At 39.7% G+C, this 15932-nt stretch overlaps 1 protein-coding gene across 9 annotated transcripts in view; it reads left to right on the forward strand.

Annotated features, from left to right (window-relative positions):
* Positions 1-984: 984 nt before the first annotated feature.
* Positions 985-15932, forward strand: part of TASOR (transcription activation suppressor) — a 59762-nt gene continuing 44814 nt past the window's right edge. For 8 of the 9 annotated variants that reach the window (XR_012159801.2, XM_073351513.2, XM_073351511.2 and 5 more), the window contains exons 1-6: positions 985-1536; positions 10340-10485; positions 12125-12217; positions 13581-13653; positions 14858-14949; positions 15369-15527. Coding sequence is in view for 8 of the 9 variants with exons in the window: in XM_073351513.2 (XP_073207614.1) it covers positions 1167-1536; positions 10340-10485; positions 12125-12217; positions 13581-13653; positions 14858-14949; positions 15369-15527 (933 nt within the window). In the remaining variant the exon portion in view is untranslated. The remainder of the gene's footprint in view (positions 1537-10339; positions 10486-12124; positions 12218-13580; positions 13654-14857; positions 14950-15368; positions 15528-15932) is intronic. The other variant, XM_073351508.2, reaches the window with a different exon arrangement.

A 15932-nucleotide genomic window follows, 5' to 3' on the forward strand; every position in this document is an offset into this window, starting at 1 on the left:
ATTCCACTCAGTTTATGGTGTAGGAGATCTTTCGATGAGACCTTAAAAACACAAATCCCATCTATACCTTGTATACGTTCAAGCAAGGATAAGGACCCATAAATTCTCTGATGCCACCTCAAGAGGCAGAGTGGGGAACTATACCTCTGCCTTTTTCTCCCATTCTGCAGAAATAAGGTTGGAAACTAGGCCCACACTTTCATCTCTGTTCCCAATCATGAAAAAGGGTGGGGATCAGACTGATACCTTCTTCTCTGTTCCTGTTTCTCTACAGAGCAGGCTACTACACCCATATCGTCTTCTCCACTCCTACTACTGGAAGGTCAATGGCTTACGTTGCCACTTTCTTTTTTGTCCAAAATGCTAAGGAGGGCAGGAAACTGGTCCCTGGCCTTCTCCTCTGTTTCTACTGATGTAACATAACAAGTGGTGAAGTTGCAATGATGCTTCCTTCTCTTGTCCCATTCAGGCCATTACCAAAGTTCGAGTGGTACCTTAACGGATCAAGCAGCCTTGGAGGAGCTGCAGGACAGGCAGCAGCTAGTCCTACAGATTCCAACCTTGCAGCACAGGATCAAGAGCTGGTACAAAGGCTTGTTGACTCTACGTGGTACAAACACTCCCTCTCACAACATGGGTGTGACCCATGGTGAGTGCTTCAACTGCCTGGGCAGTGCAACAAGGGTGAATGGTGCCAGGAAAAAAATCAACAAGATCACTATGAACTCTCCTTTATCTTGCTGCCACGGCCCAATAGGGATGGGAACCAGCCACCACAAGGAGTCTAGGAGTGGGAAGGACGCATCTGAGGCAAAGGCGCGCCAAACGAGGTGCCGTGCCATTTTTGCCGGCTTGAGACGTTCTCGCCTTACTGCGCCACTTGCGCGGCAGCCACCTCCTCCCATATTTATAACCTGCCCCACGCATTGATTGGCCGCCGCTGGCCGGGCGCTGGCCACGCCCCTTTCCCAGCTGCGGCGCAGCCGCCATGTTGGGGGGAGGAGAGGCGGAGTTGTTGCCATAAAGTGAGCGACTGGAGTGGTAGAGTGGAGCAGCGCGGTAGAGGCTAGGGGTGGGTGGTGCATGGAGCTTGGGAAGGGGCGGCTCCGTGGGAGAAGAGAAGAAACAGTTGTTAGCGCTCAGTTGTTTCCTCGCCATAGAGTTCAATGGCGGATGCTGGGGTTACTGGCGGTGGCGAGATAGAGCCGGAGGAGCTTCAGCGGACGGAGAAGAACGACCGGGGCCTCCTTGGTGTGGAGAGCAGCGGCGCAGCAGCAGCTGAGGACAACACACAAAATGGCGGCCGCTCTGATAGTACCGCTGAGGAGGCGCTGCTGGTGGCTGCTACAGAAGAGAAACCCCCCCCAAATCTCAGCAGTAGCCAGCGGAAGAGCAGTGTCTCCACCGCACGTGAACAGCAGCAGCTACAACAACCTAGCGACGTGTTGGGGGGTCCTCCCCCTCTCCCCAAGACCCCTGAAGATCTGCCTATTAGGAGGAATTTTCAGATCCCCAGGAAGAGCAGAGAAAAGAAAGGTTGTTCCCTTCCTCCCCCCTTCTTCTCTCCCTCACCCCCCTCTTCATCTTATTCATTAGGGAGGCTCTTTATACACTTCTCACAGCTGCATGCAAAATCCTGCGGGTGTGGAGGAGGCTGTGCCATGGCTCCGATTAGAGAGGCTTCTGGGGATGAGATTTTAGTGTTAGAGGCATTTTAAATTCTCCTCTTTGTGTAAGGAAAAAAAAGTCGGAGCTTGAATTTGAGATGGTGGCTTAAAAATGAAAAAGGCTGGATTTGATCAGGGCGGGCTTGGAAACAGTTTATCGCAGCCCCACTTCTGAGGTGCACGCACACACACGCAGAGAAGATGGTTCTCTGTGGGACACACACGGATATACAGAGAAGATGGTTCTTTCTCTATCTTTCCCCCTTCTTTCCTCTGCAGGAGACAAGTACGTCTATATTTAGATTGAGCTGGTAAACATTTTATGTAGGTGTCTACTTCTGAGACACATTCAGAGAAGATTGCCCTTCTTTCCTTACCCATGGAAAGCTTGCCTGTGTCTCCATCTGTTTGCAGGAGAGAAGTGTGCATCCCACATTCATGTGCCCCACACTGGAACTGCTACTTGTTTGAGGCTACTATTTTTTTTTTAATAGAACTTTCTCTGAAAGCCAGTGCTCGCTCTCTCTCATTTTCTGGGAGACTCTGTTCATTTCTGCTTGCTTTTATTTTGTTAATTTGCCAAGAAGACTTACTTATTTTGGTTCTCCTCCTCCCCACCCCTCAAAGTTTCCCCTTTCTTGCCCTTCCCCAGTAGTGGAATAAGGGCTCAATAACACAACAGTTACCATTGCAAAACCATTTTCATATAGGGTTTTCATCTTTCAAAGAGGCTGTTTTAACTTTTGTAAAAATTTTGTAAAATGTAAATTTTTTCTTTAAAATTTTGTTCTGTTAGGAGGAAGTGAAGGTAGGTTTGTTTGATTATCCCATTTCTCTTTCCCATTTTGAAGATGGCACTAATTCTCTCAGGAATACAAATGTGGATATGAAGCTAGCAGAGGCTAATGTAAAAGGAGCAGATTGACTTAAAAGTAATGGTGTCCTGTTCTCCTTGATGGTCATCTGATAGAAAAATGTCTGGATTAAAAAATGGCTCCTCTCTTTTCAGATTCTCCAAGACCAAGTGTGATTGTTTTAACCACAAAGTTATACAACCAATCTCGGAGGCATTCAGTGCATTACATAGTTTTTTTTTGGTTTTTTTTGTTTTAAAGTACCTTTCTAGCACTGGGTTCCATTGTGAATTTGGATAAACCTGAAATATATAAACTAAGTCTGGAAAACACCTTCTAGGTCATCTAGTACATCACCTGTCTGTGCAGGATTGTTTCCTGCAGTGTATGTTTCTGACCAGTCAAGCATTTTAAATATCTTGAGTTTAGGGCTTCTTCTGTCACTTCCTTTGGGATGGAGGGGGAGACTAGTCTGATCTAACTGGTTGCAACTGAGTTGCTAACATCAAGATTTTATTTGGCATGGTCTTATGGATTTCATCTTTTGGTGTATCAGAATTTCTTCTTTAAAATATTGTCCAAAGAGGTCTCTGTTTTTAATAATACTTGCTAGTTAAAACTTTTGGACACTTGAAACATTTCTTTCCATTCCATCATATACATATGCTGGTTGATTGTTTATGGGTGCTTGGCTGTTGCCATAACCATACCATAGTATAATGTGCCATGATATCACTTATCAGAAGCCATCACAAAATTAGGCCAGATCGGTAATTAGATGGAAAGCTTCCAGAGAGAACTTGGGTGGTGCAGGAAGTGTTGATGATAAATTGGGAAGTTGTGGTACTAAATCAGTACTACACCAGTGTCCCAATTTTAATGGCAGAGTGACAATGCACTGCTGGCTCTTTGGTCTTCTGGGTGAGTTCTGAAACCAAGATCACGCTGTTCTTCCACCAAGCACTTAATGGCTGATAAAGTTGACATGACTCTCCTTGGAAAGGTAGGGATGTTGATATTGCTGCCCTGCCCAAATCCCAAACTTGGGAACACTAAGCAACATTACGTGCCCCCCCCCCCCGCCCTTCCTCCCCCAATTCTTCTATAACTTCTCGTGGAAGTTATTCTTGATTTCTTGTCTAAAATTATGTTGTAGCATTGCTGGTGCAGAATGGCTGCTGTGTTGTACCCACAAGGTGACTGTTTTTTAGTTGTGGGAAGCTGATCCCTATAATGTATGACCTATAAAAGTTCTTTGCACTCCTCCATGATGAAAGCACTATATCAGTGTAAGTCATGACTACATTTTCTCTTACATTACATTTAAAAAAGGACACTAAAACCTATTATACTTTAGATGGTTTTTTTAAATAGCTATGTGAGGCAATTTAAAAGCTGTACATGGAATTTGCAAAGTCAGAAAACATAGGTAAATTCTCGGTATACCAGCTTCTTCAGTTTCTGAAGCAGGAATAGGTGTTTCTTGAATGATGACTAGAAACAAATGAATGCATGATATCCAGGCTAGGCCTACCATCTAGAGAGTTACAGAAAATATGTTTTAACTTGAATTGAACAAAGCAGATGGAGCTAAATGACAGATTATATAATGAGGCTCTTTTTATTGATTCTTTATTGGACTCTAACTTCTGGGCGGAACTTTATATAAACTTTCATTAAATTTCAGGAGGCTGCTTTTTTTTTTTTTTTTTTTTAATTGCTCTCCTTTTTCCATAGGGACCATTCAGGGAGTATGACCTTAAATATATTTATAAGCAGGAAAGATTAAATTTATTTGTGCTTGAGGTTTTGGTCCGTTTTATGGTATCTAGTCACACACGGTACTAATTGCAGTAGTACAGTTTCCTGTTTTGTTCATAAACCATGTGGCCTACTACCATCTCATGTGACTTTTTTTTTTTTTTTTTAAGCCATATCTTGCAAGCTGGCCCATTGCTTTGAGAGGCCAATTGCGACAGGGAAGGGCAAGTGCACAAGAAATAGTGCTGGTACCAGTCTTCCTTTGGGCTCCCTGTTGGACTAACTCATCTGCATTATGCCTCTGATTTCCGAAAGGCAGTTAAATATATGCTTGTGTAGTCCCACTGCTGCTCCTATGCTTAAAGATAGGCACATGTTTGAGTACCTTCCTGAATTGGCCCTTATGTTAGGGTGCCACTCCTTCTTTCTCTGTCTAGATGCAAAATCAAGGTCTTGCTTACTTGTCATTAAAGACTCCAGGGCACTTGTAAGTGCTGGGTTGTTGGCCAAACTGTAGCTCATGTGAGGGTGTTTTTTTGCCGACCTGTATTATCTGACCTTTCATTAGATGTTTATTTTCCATTATCCTTACCAAACTTTTGGGAAGGATGGTTACATGCTGCTCACCATCGACAGTTTCCACCCTAGGGGATTAAGTGATTTCCCTGAATTTGTAAACTGCTTATGGACCTTTTAGGGTGAAAGACGCTACAATAATACAAGCTCAAGGCTTATATTAACCATTGTGATGTCCTATTTTATCAGTGCATATCTGTCTTGATGCACTAGAAAACAGTGACTTCAGGAAAATAGTACTTTTCATATCTTGGTGGCAGAAACATTTCATTTCTAAAGAGCAATATCATGCTGCTATTTTTACTGATTTGATAAGAAGGAAAATGCTTTGTATTCCTGGAAACCTGAAGTGTCAGGTGAAGACAGTCAGTATTCCCCAAGAAAGCCAGATTATTTTCCTGACATAGTTGCGAGTATCAGTCTTTTAAAAAAAACAAAGGAAACCTGCAAATTTCATCTGATAATTTGAATGAATTGATATATTGCTTACTGAGAGTCATATATGGAAGTTGACTAATGGTGTTTTGGCATTGAAAACAACACATAGCTGTACAGTCTAGACAGTCAAGCACTAATATCTGATGTCAAACATTGAAGTGACATTGTCCCTCTGTCTCTGTTTTCTTTCTAACAAAATGACTGTTATAATACTGGTCTAGCTTCTGTGCAAGTGTAGTGAAATCTCTTTTGTACTTCAAACAAAATATCACAAACCATTGGGCATAGTTCCTATGGCACAAGGATGCTATAAATCAGTTAACTTTACAAAAACTGGAAAATGGCCGGTATAAACAGGTCAGGTATCTTTCCAGGTCATTGTTAGGACCCTACCAAATTCACAGTCCATTTTGGTCAATGTCATGGTCATAGGATTTTAAAAATTGTAAATTTCATGACTTCAGATATTTAAATCTGAAATTTCATGGTGTTGTAACAGTAGGGGTCCTGACCCAAAAGCGGGTTGTGTGGGGTCACAAAGTTATTGTGGGAGGGTGGCAATACCGCAACACCTACTTCTGCACTGCCTTCAGAACTGAGCCCTTGGACAGCCACTGCCATACTCTGGCCACCCAGCTCTGAAGGCAATTCAGAAGTAAGGGTGGCAATACTTTGACCCGACCCCCCTCCCAACACCCTTTTGGGTTGGGATCCCCCCAGTTTGAGAAACGCTGGTCTCCCTCATGAAGCTTGTAGGGTATAGGGTAAAAGTACACAAAAGACCAGATTTCATGGTCCATGGTGTGTTTTTTCACGACTGTGAATTTGGTAGGGCTCTAATAACTATACTTTCCTTCTTGAACTCCTCTAAGAGTAAGACCAGAAATAAGCTTAATGAATACCATTAATCTAAACCATGTGCACATATTACAGGATGTGGTGATGGTTATAAAGATCTAATACTTACGTGTTTATCTTTTAGGCATAGTAATGTAGACAATATGATCTGGAACTGCACTTCTGTAATTACAATCAGGACTTGGTTGGAACAAAAAACTTGACATTGTATGGTTCCTATACAGATTATGCCTTCAACTGGTGGTACTGGGGCTATGTACCTCCTGAGCTGTATTAAACCTAAGCTAGAGAAGGTATTTTAAGTCCTAAGTAACGGGTGATACGTACAGAAAAATGTTCCCTGACCTACCCCAAATGGTCCCTTCCTTTAATAAAAAACAAAACACACACAAAAAACCAAAACCAACCCCCCGAAACCCAGATTGTGTTAAAACTTCGTTGGCTGGGTTTTTGCTGGCTGAAGTTCGGGGTTGAATGACTTCCCCATCCTCCGCCCCAATAAAATCAGACTTTCTTTTTTTAAACCACTAATTTCCATCTAAACAGTTCAATCTAACTACTACTTTGCCAGTTGAGGCGGTAGGGATGTAAGAGCCCTGCTGTATGCTTTGAGAAGATTGCTTTTCCATCAGGTGATATTTTCTTAAGCCTCGATAAACCAACTCTAACAGAAAATAGTCTTTTTTTTTTTTCTTCCTTTTTTTTAAAAAAGATGGAAATGAAAGGCTGATCATTAAATTTTTACAGTACCTTAAACATTAACAAACAATTTACATTATTTTTATTTTTTGCTGTGTTTTACATGCAAACAGGCAGAACTTGCTCTGTAATAAAAAGTGGATTTTTTTTAGACTGTATCCCCAAAAGATGCATCATAAAGGCTTGCCTCTTACTTGATTTGATTTAATCAAATCATATATAGAATATATGAGATACTTCATTAAACCTTTTTTTCCCTCGGGTGAAATGCATATTTCAGGCTTAAAGCACCTTCAACTCAGAACTTTTTGGGCCCAGATATTCGAAAATTAAGAGTGACTTTTGGGTGTCTAGTTTGACTTTTTAAAGGGGCCTGACTTTACCAGCGATTGAATGTTCAACACTTTCTGAAAATCCAAGGTGCTTTAAGGGGTCTCAAATTGATATATTGTTCATGGATCTATATTTAGTTCAGAAGTGGCATCAATTCTCAGCCTAAATGTAGTTCTTATAATAGACATAAATTAATAAAATTTCATCTAGTGTAAAAAAATTACATAATACACTTTCAAAACCTATTCTTGAGCAACAGCTATGCATGTCTTTCTCTGCATATTAAACTTCATTCCCAAGAAATTAAAAAACCTTTGTTATTACCAGAGCTGTGGACTACATACACTCACCTCGTTCATGTGACTTGCCATATGCAAAACTGTTTGATTTCTAGTTGTCAGTAACACATTATTCATCATAGAAGAAAAGGCTAGGCTTTGAAGAAACTACATTTTGGAGGACTACTGATCTCCATAAAAATCATTCATCCCAGTTCCAGGTCTAAGAAAACAAATGATTAATATCATTAATAACGTCCAAACAGAATTTTAACAGTGGGCAGGACCTCCCCACAGGCAGTAATGTGCCTTTCACAGACTTGCATTGAGGAAGTAGACAATATGCTTCTGTAATATGTGGCCACTCTTGTGTATATAATATTTCAAGTCTCGTGAACTGTATACATAATATTGAGCAGCTAGGACAGTTTTGTTTATCAGGCTTACAGGAATTCAGCAACAGCCATAGTAACATAACTGGACAACCACTTCAAACTACTTCTATTTTTACTACAAAACATTTGAAGAAAATTTCTTTTTAGATGCTCTAAATAGAAATCCCCCTAAGTGATCAAAATGCAATACAATCTATGTGAAACTGTTTCCAGCATAATTTATTGAATGGAGTGCATGTAGATACTGTATAATGCAGAATTACTGCAGTCTTAAATCAGATTTGTTACTCAAGTGACTTCTTAAAAAGTTTGACACAGATTTATTTGTAGGTAATATGGAAGTTTTCCAATACTTAGATGTAACCTTTCTTAATCCTATAAGAAGAGCGCTAATATAGTAAACAACCAAGCACATGTTCTTTAGATCTGGAGAAATCAAGATGCAGCCAAGATAATCTGATTTTTAGCGCAAAAACAAAAACACAAATCTGCTGCTGTAATTTATTTTCATTAATGGAGGAAAAAAACTTTTATCTTGACTTTCCTCTCTGTTCCTTTCCTGTGCTTGGTTGGGTGTCTTTTTCTCTCTCTCTCCCTGCCCCCATCCCTGTGTCTTGAACTAAGATTGTGAGCTGTTTGGGTTAGAGACCATTTTATTGTTTGTCAGTATGGGGCCATGAGTTGGTGGCTGCCTTCAGACTCTACTGTAATATCTATAATGAACACTCTAGCCAAACTTTGTCATTAATAGGGTTCACATGCATAATTAAGTGTGTATGTATAACAAGTAGGTTTTGTGTTCATGCTTACCATGGCATTAAATCTTTTAAAGTACAACTGTATGATATATATATACAGCCGCAAGAACTAAGCCTTCTACCTCTGTTGGAAGATGACTCATTTCAGTAACAAATCCTGTTTTTACTGATGTCCATGTGAAATTTTATATCTGCAAGAAGGCTAATGTATGGCTCAGCTGCTCTTAAATAATCATGGAAATGGCTTAATACTGCGTAAAGAAACACATCATGACTCCTGTGTCTAGTAATTTCTTCCTAGAAGGGTCTGATGACTGACTGGATGCCACTGGCAAGCAAACTGCATGCTCATTAGTCTTTTTCCACTCTATATCTTGAAGTCTCATTCTTACAAGATAAGTAAAACATACAGCACTTACTATTTTCACTTTCCATTAAGATGGACCCAATTGAATGACCAATAAATATAGCAATAGATGCTGTCCTTTTCTAATTGGCAGTAACTGACAAGCTTTTACTAGGTGTTTTGGTCAAGCTCTTCTTGTGACTTGGAGCCTCTATAATGTTCCTGTATAATTTTCCCACCCCTTTAAAAACCATGCACCGTGGCCTGTCTTGCGTAATCCTTGACATGCATGCAAAATCACTTATTGCTATTTTGGTAAATATTCTGTACTTCTGTCCACATTTGTTTTTGTAATTCTTCTAGAATTTCTGTGCTTCCTGCGCTTTTAGAGCAGGAGGCAGGCAGTAATAGAAAGGCAAAAGCACTATTTATGTGGCAGAACTGTTACAAACTAGAACTCCTGTACCCTGTCAGGATAAATCTCTATTTCTGTACATCTTAAAAAAGCTGTGTAGGGAAAATACCTGGTACATAATGCTTAAGATGTCTTAGGAATACAGCTCCATTTCTCTGGGGCTTCTCTCTCTAAGTCAGAGCTTCAGTTCTTTACTACTCCATGCTCTACAGTCCCCAGCTGGTCATTTGACCCTCATGCTGTGTAGCTAAAATGGTGGGTGGGAATGGAGATGAGGGCTGAAAGATAAAACCAAACCAAGGAGACTGCTATGTAGATTTAGGCAATAGCTTAGCAAAAAAAGTAAATTTTGAATTGGCCATCTCTGTGAATGCATAATTATGTTATACAGCAGACCCATGTTGTCTTGGGGGATTTCTTAAACTAGAGTGTGAGCAACCATAGCTGAATCTATATTGTCCCCTCTATAATAGCCATTTAGTGTTAAGGTAAGTAGCCTACATATTGACCAGACACTGTAACATCAGTGTGTGCGGGGGGTTTTTTGTGTGTGGAGAAAACTGGCTACAATCTGAAACTCCTGCATTCTTACAATAACACATTGTTCTGTCTAACTGTACGTTACAGCTTTTTGCATTGTATGTCTGCTACTTTCTTGGGAGTATGTTGAAATTACATTAGTATACTTTCCTTGGAAAGCTTTTGTAAACTAAGGTGACAACTTGCTCAAAATTAAATGCTGGTGGGGGATGGAGAAATAATGACATGCCTGGCTGTGATACTGACAAGCCTAAATTCTACCTTTTTGTGAGACAGTTTTTAATACGAAATATCTAAAATGAATCGAACCATTAAACTAAATAGGATTTTTGTCTTGATTTTATAAAACTGTTAGTGAAACGAAAATGTACTGGGAAGCTGTCAAATGTGTATTAATACTAACTTCCTTCTCTCTGAATAGCACTCTTTCAGCCAGTAGCTATGGGCTCTCGAGAATTTGAAGATGTTGTGAAAATTTTGCATTCATCTTATTTGGAGTCAGGTTCGGTGACCAATTTCAATTACAAAAGAGCCAGCTTAATCCATAGCGAGCTGTTGGAAAAGGAGGTGAGTACCCAGAGTTTACCCTTTATGAAACAGTGTGTAAGCTATAAACTTCAGTGGTTTTGCCCAACTCCATTTACTTGAAGCCAAACGGTTTCATATACTTAAGTGTTGGATCCTTTAAGTCTTTCCAAAAGAGATCAGAAGATTGCAGCGTAGAAAACAGCCTGCAACATTTAAATCTCCTTTTGGTCATAGCCAAGCCGGTAACCAAGACTGTGCTGCCTCAGAGGTCTGGTATCCAGTTGCAGAATCTGGCCCAAAATGTCCAGACTACTACTGTTCCAGCAGTTTTACTACTGACTATGCTTAGAAATTTCATGCTGCTGGTTTGATGTCAGGAATATCGAAGAGTTTTATAGTGGATGAAACTCTTGCACCCTGAATTGAGTGAAATGAAGTGAGGGGAAAAATGTGAGGAGGAGCTAGTGCCAGTACCGCTGTTTTGAGAGTTGTGCTTCCTGTTTGTCTTTCAATTTTGAAGTGCATAATTAATGGTTGTAAATTAATGGTGGCATCTTCCAATACAGCTTTAATGCCTTTAGGATGAGCGGTAATAGTCTATTTAACTTTAAATATTGCTCTTGCACTAAATCCATATAATCTCTTCTAGATTTATAGTTCTCTCAGAAGCAGTGGCAAAACAAGTTCAAGAGCTGAATTGGCAAATCCAAGCAGTGTGACTTGGTTTAAAACTAACAAGCAGTCGTAAAAATACTGTGCTGAACCCTCTTGAAGAAAAAACTGATTTGTCTCCTCGCTGCCACACCAAAAAAATCTCACTGCATTCTGCATACAATGCCATCGGACCCTCGCTAGAACACAGGAATTGGGATCCATGCGCGGTACCGCATTAACGCGGGGACCACGTTAAAATGAATTGCAATTAAAGTAATTAAATTTGGGATTCATGGCCACGACAGCATTATATGCAAATTCACGCTATATAGACGTGCATTCTAGCGAGGGTCTGATGTATAAAGTCACATTTTACTGGCTTGTGTATTGTCTTGTTTTCAGCCAATTCACAAACTGTTGATGATTTCTTGAGTGTTTTTGTAGCTACGTAATTTGGCTGAATACTACAAAGTTTTCAAGCATGGGGAGAAGAAATATAATATTCATTTTCAAGAAAGGAGAAGCACTAGTTAAAGGGCACCTTTTTTTTTTTTTTTTCCCTTTTTTATTCTGTTAAAATAACACATGGGTCCAATGCAAGCTTGCTGGTAACTGTATCAGATTTTTGTAACTGAAGAAAACAAACTGATAGCAGTGAGGCAAGACTAACAAAGCAATTTGGTCTTGGTTTTTGTGCAACAGAAATCAGGGGATCAGAAGTGGTGATCAACTTCTGAACCATAAGACTTGCATTCCAGGTGTAAGTCCAAAATGATATGGAACTTAAGCTGAATGCTTCCCCCTCCCATACCCTAGGTGAAAGGATACAGACTCTTCTGAAATTGTTTATTGGAAATTGCTGAAACATTAACCTCATTCAAATCAGCCTTTTGATTATTTGCACCTGGATCTGCCAATGTAGACTGTAACTCAGCCAAATTAGGCTTCTTGGAAGCCAGGTAGCATTTGATCATGCCAATACTAGTTTCTTCATTGCACGTACTAAGACTTTGTTTGATAATAGTTCACAGAAAAACGCAGAGAACTGAAATGTGATGGTCGCCTAGAAAAAGAGCTTGTTGAATCCTATGCGTTTCTGATGGTTGATCGACCTCAGGTGAGAACAGACAAGTTTTATAAAAACTTTTCATTTTTCTTGTTACTCCTTTGGGATGGTCTTTCAAACAGAAATGTTTTATGTTGATGACTTTAGGATTCACTAACTACTGATATGTGTTCTGCATCTGCAGAATTCAGCACAAGGGAGCCATAGTAATTACAGAAGAGAGGAATCTTGTCACAGAACTGATTTGTTATGCTGTAGAATTAATAGGGCCCCAGTTACAAATGTTTTGTTTTCTTTACCTTTTGGGATCATACCTCTTAGGCTTATGTTTATTACCAAAAAAAAAATGTGCATTTGAAGTTTTACCTATAGTGTGTTTAAATCTTTGGCTTTTTTAAATATACATGCTCTAACACCTCAAAAAGGGGTATTGCCTGCTTGATTTTGAGACTTTTTTTGGGGGATCCTCAGGTAACTTGTACTGCTTTTCTCTTGACATGAACACAAGGGAGACCCCCCCCCCCGAAAATTGTGTGATTTGTTGGCTAGTTGAAACTATTGCAGTGAGTCCCTTCTTTCGGATGTAAAAGTAGGGAGAGTAAAAATAAGATATCTTCATGCTGCTTTCTGGGATGTATGTCCTCTGTGATCAGACTGGTGTGTGTGTACACGTATGTCCGCAAGAGCCCTACATAATCTGCCATATTTGCAACCAGGATGCTATAGGAAAGGCACCATATTAGATGGGGCCCTTCTGTTACTACCTTACGATGAATGTAGATTGGAGGAGGCAAAGATTCTGTATTCTCTTTATCTTTATGATACAGAGAGAAGTCTTGAATTTGTAATTACTACTTTTTGGAGTGTGTGGCTGTTGATCAAGCACATCTTATTTTCTATAATTTTTTAGATGGCTATGGTTAAGTTGTATAGGTCTATACCAATAAACACATTGCCTCTACAGCAAACATAACTATCCACATTTGGCATGCATTAAAGTTTATGCCCTAAGACAGGGGTTCTCAAACAGGGGGTTGCGAGATTATTACATGGGGTGTTGTGAGCTGTCAGCCTCCACCCCAAACCCTGCTTTGCATCCAGCATTTTTAATGGTGTTACAAATTAAAAACACTTTTTTTAGTATATATTTAAGGGGGGTTGCACTCAGAGGCTTGCTATGTATTTTGTCACCAGTACAAAATTTGAGAACTACTGCCATAAGAGTTGTATAAGAACACAAAGTACAACTATAATTGAGATTACGCTAATTTTGTATTCAGTATTTGGCATAGAAATATAACTTAGAGTATGGAGTCTTAAAAAGGAGAGTTTTATTAAACTGTTGCCTGTTCCACTCATATACTAACTTTGCAAATATGTATGCATCTAAAATGAGATATTTTGTTCAATTCAGGTGCAAAATATATGTGAAAAGGGACTACAGGCGGGCCATTCCAAAATAACAATTCTTGGCAGTCCTTCCATGGGTAACTATATCTTTGTTTCTTCTCTTTCTATATATTTACATCAGACAGTATGATTTTTACAATCTGAATAATGTGTATTACTTTAAACCTATTGTCCTTGCCATAGAATTTCCCAAAATTAGCACTTCAGGAAAAATCCCACCCAGCTGGTTTGAGGTAATGACCTTTGATTCAGGAGCAGTACAGTTCACAAATACATGAATTAAGAAACAATATTAAGCTTGTCTTAAAACTGGCTTTCACAGAAGTAAGAATGAATTACCCAATTACAAAATTTCAGGTAATGTTCTAAGCATCCATTGGTAGAATTCTAGTCATTTTTGGGGACAATTGGAAAACCAGATTGGGGGAAGCCCCTGTGATCTGTTTAGCTTGAAGTTGTAGTTTTGCACTCCTGCAGTTGTCTGTAGACCAAAGAACTGGTTGATGGCATCCATTTAATGCCTTCCAGCATAACTATACCCCCAACTCAGCTGAAACTCTACAAGGAGGCAAACAATGGGGGAAAGGGTTAAGGAGCTGCAGAGGGTTAACAGACACAGCTCTGGTCAGGAGTCTGTGCTATGTCCCACCAGGACCCAGCCTTCCCTATAGCTTGTCAGGAATCAGGTGTTCCAGGACCATGGCCATGCAGGGAATTCTCTACGGTTCCACTGTCATGGCCTTGCTCAGTCATTTACCAGCCAGAGTGTGTGGAAGCCATCCCTGGGCAGGAAATATTTTAGCAGTACGGTGGCCGCTCCACAGCTGGGGCTTGTCATCCTTGCAGTCCTGGCTGGGGACCTCTACTCTGCTGGGCCAGGATGACTGCAGCTACTGGCACACCTTGTGCCCTGATGTTTTGAGCTGCTTGGCAGTACAGGGAGCCCCCTGCAGCACCACTGTCAGCTCTGCCCTAATTCCAATCCTACAACTGTAAAAAATAAAAATTGGTTCAAAGAAGAAAAATCTAATTCTGCCAAGCCTAACTGTGGAATGAAAGTAGCATGAAAGGTGGCTGAACACACTGCTATGCTTCTCATCAAGCATTTAGTCTGTTTGCCCATCCATGTAGCTACAGTATTGCTACAATTTTACTAAACTGATATTTGTCTTGTTATAGAAATGGCTATAACTCTTGTCTTGCTAATTAATCTCCTAAGTGTAACATTTTAATGTTCAGAAACTTTGTTTTCTTAACTTTGTACTTTACCTTCCTCATCAGGTGTATATCTCTCCAGATATGCTGATTTATTACAGGCTAATCCTCTGGAAGCTGGAGCAAGTGGTGATGTGATTATTTTTAAAATAATAAAGGTAACTTCTACTCTTAGCTTTTTATCTTCAAAGGCTGTGTTTCTTACTACTGAAGCTTGCTTTCTTTTGGTGTCTTGTTACAGAATTCTGCTACTTGTTTTTTCTTTTTGGAAAGAATCCGAGTATACAAGGCTTTGTAGTAGGAAGAAAATATGTAACCATTTTTATTTAAAAGCATACATTGACTTTAGTAAACCACAACATAGCTTTTTCCCTGCAGATTTAATTGGTTTGTTTTTGTTGTTCCTTCAACTTTTTGCTTTTTCTCCAAAAAGATGGAATGAGAATGACTTTTATAAATACTTGTAACTAATTGTCAGTTACCTCATTCTTACAGTGCTGCTGTTCTTAATTTGTAGCTGCTCCAATAAATGATATAGTTAAGAATTTAACCCTGCAATTCTTTTTTTGCTCTATAGGGAAAAATGAAAAGCATATATGACCACATGGGTGTGAAAACAATGGAATCAACCGTTAAAAGTGCATTAGATCCAACACCAAAGCATGAGTGCCATGTTTCAAAGAATGCTAATAAAGTAAATTCCTTGTTGGCTTATAGAGCATATGAGCTTACTCAGGTAGGAGAGCAGCTTCATTTATATATTGTATATTTGTATCTGTGAAAAGAGAGCATGGTGTAGTAGTGTTAGATTTAAACGCTTCAGACAGGGAGTCACATGTGGATTACCTGATACCTTACTGTACAAGTAAGATATTCACCTGTTCTAAAACCTTACATATACCTCATAGTTTTTCATTCTGTTGTAATGAAAACATTGTAAGTGGTCCTGTATCACTTCGCTAAGCTCACAATAAGTTTCTCCCTCTTTCCAAAATATTATCTTTGAGTATATGTCAGTGTGGATCCCACTATAGGTGAGCATACACCTTACATCTATAAGAACAGTGTTTTTTTTAAAAAATAGTGCCTGGATCAGTGTACGTACCCTATCTCCTCATACTCCTGTACAGGGCATGCCCGC

This window comes from Lepidochelys kempii, chromosome 7, assembly GCF_965140285.1.
Source record: "Lepidochelys kempii isolate rLepKem1 chromosome 7, rLepKem1.hap1, whole genome shotgun sequence".
NCBI lineage: Eukaryota > Metazoa > Chordata > Testudines > Cheloniidae > Lepidochelys > Lepidochelys kempii.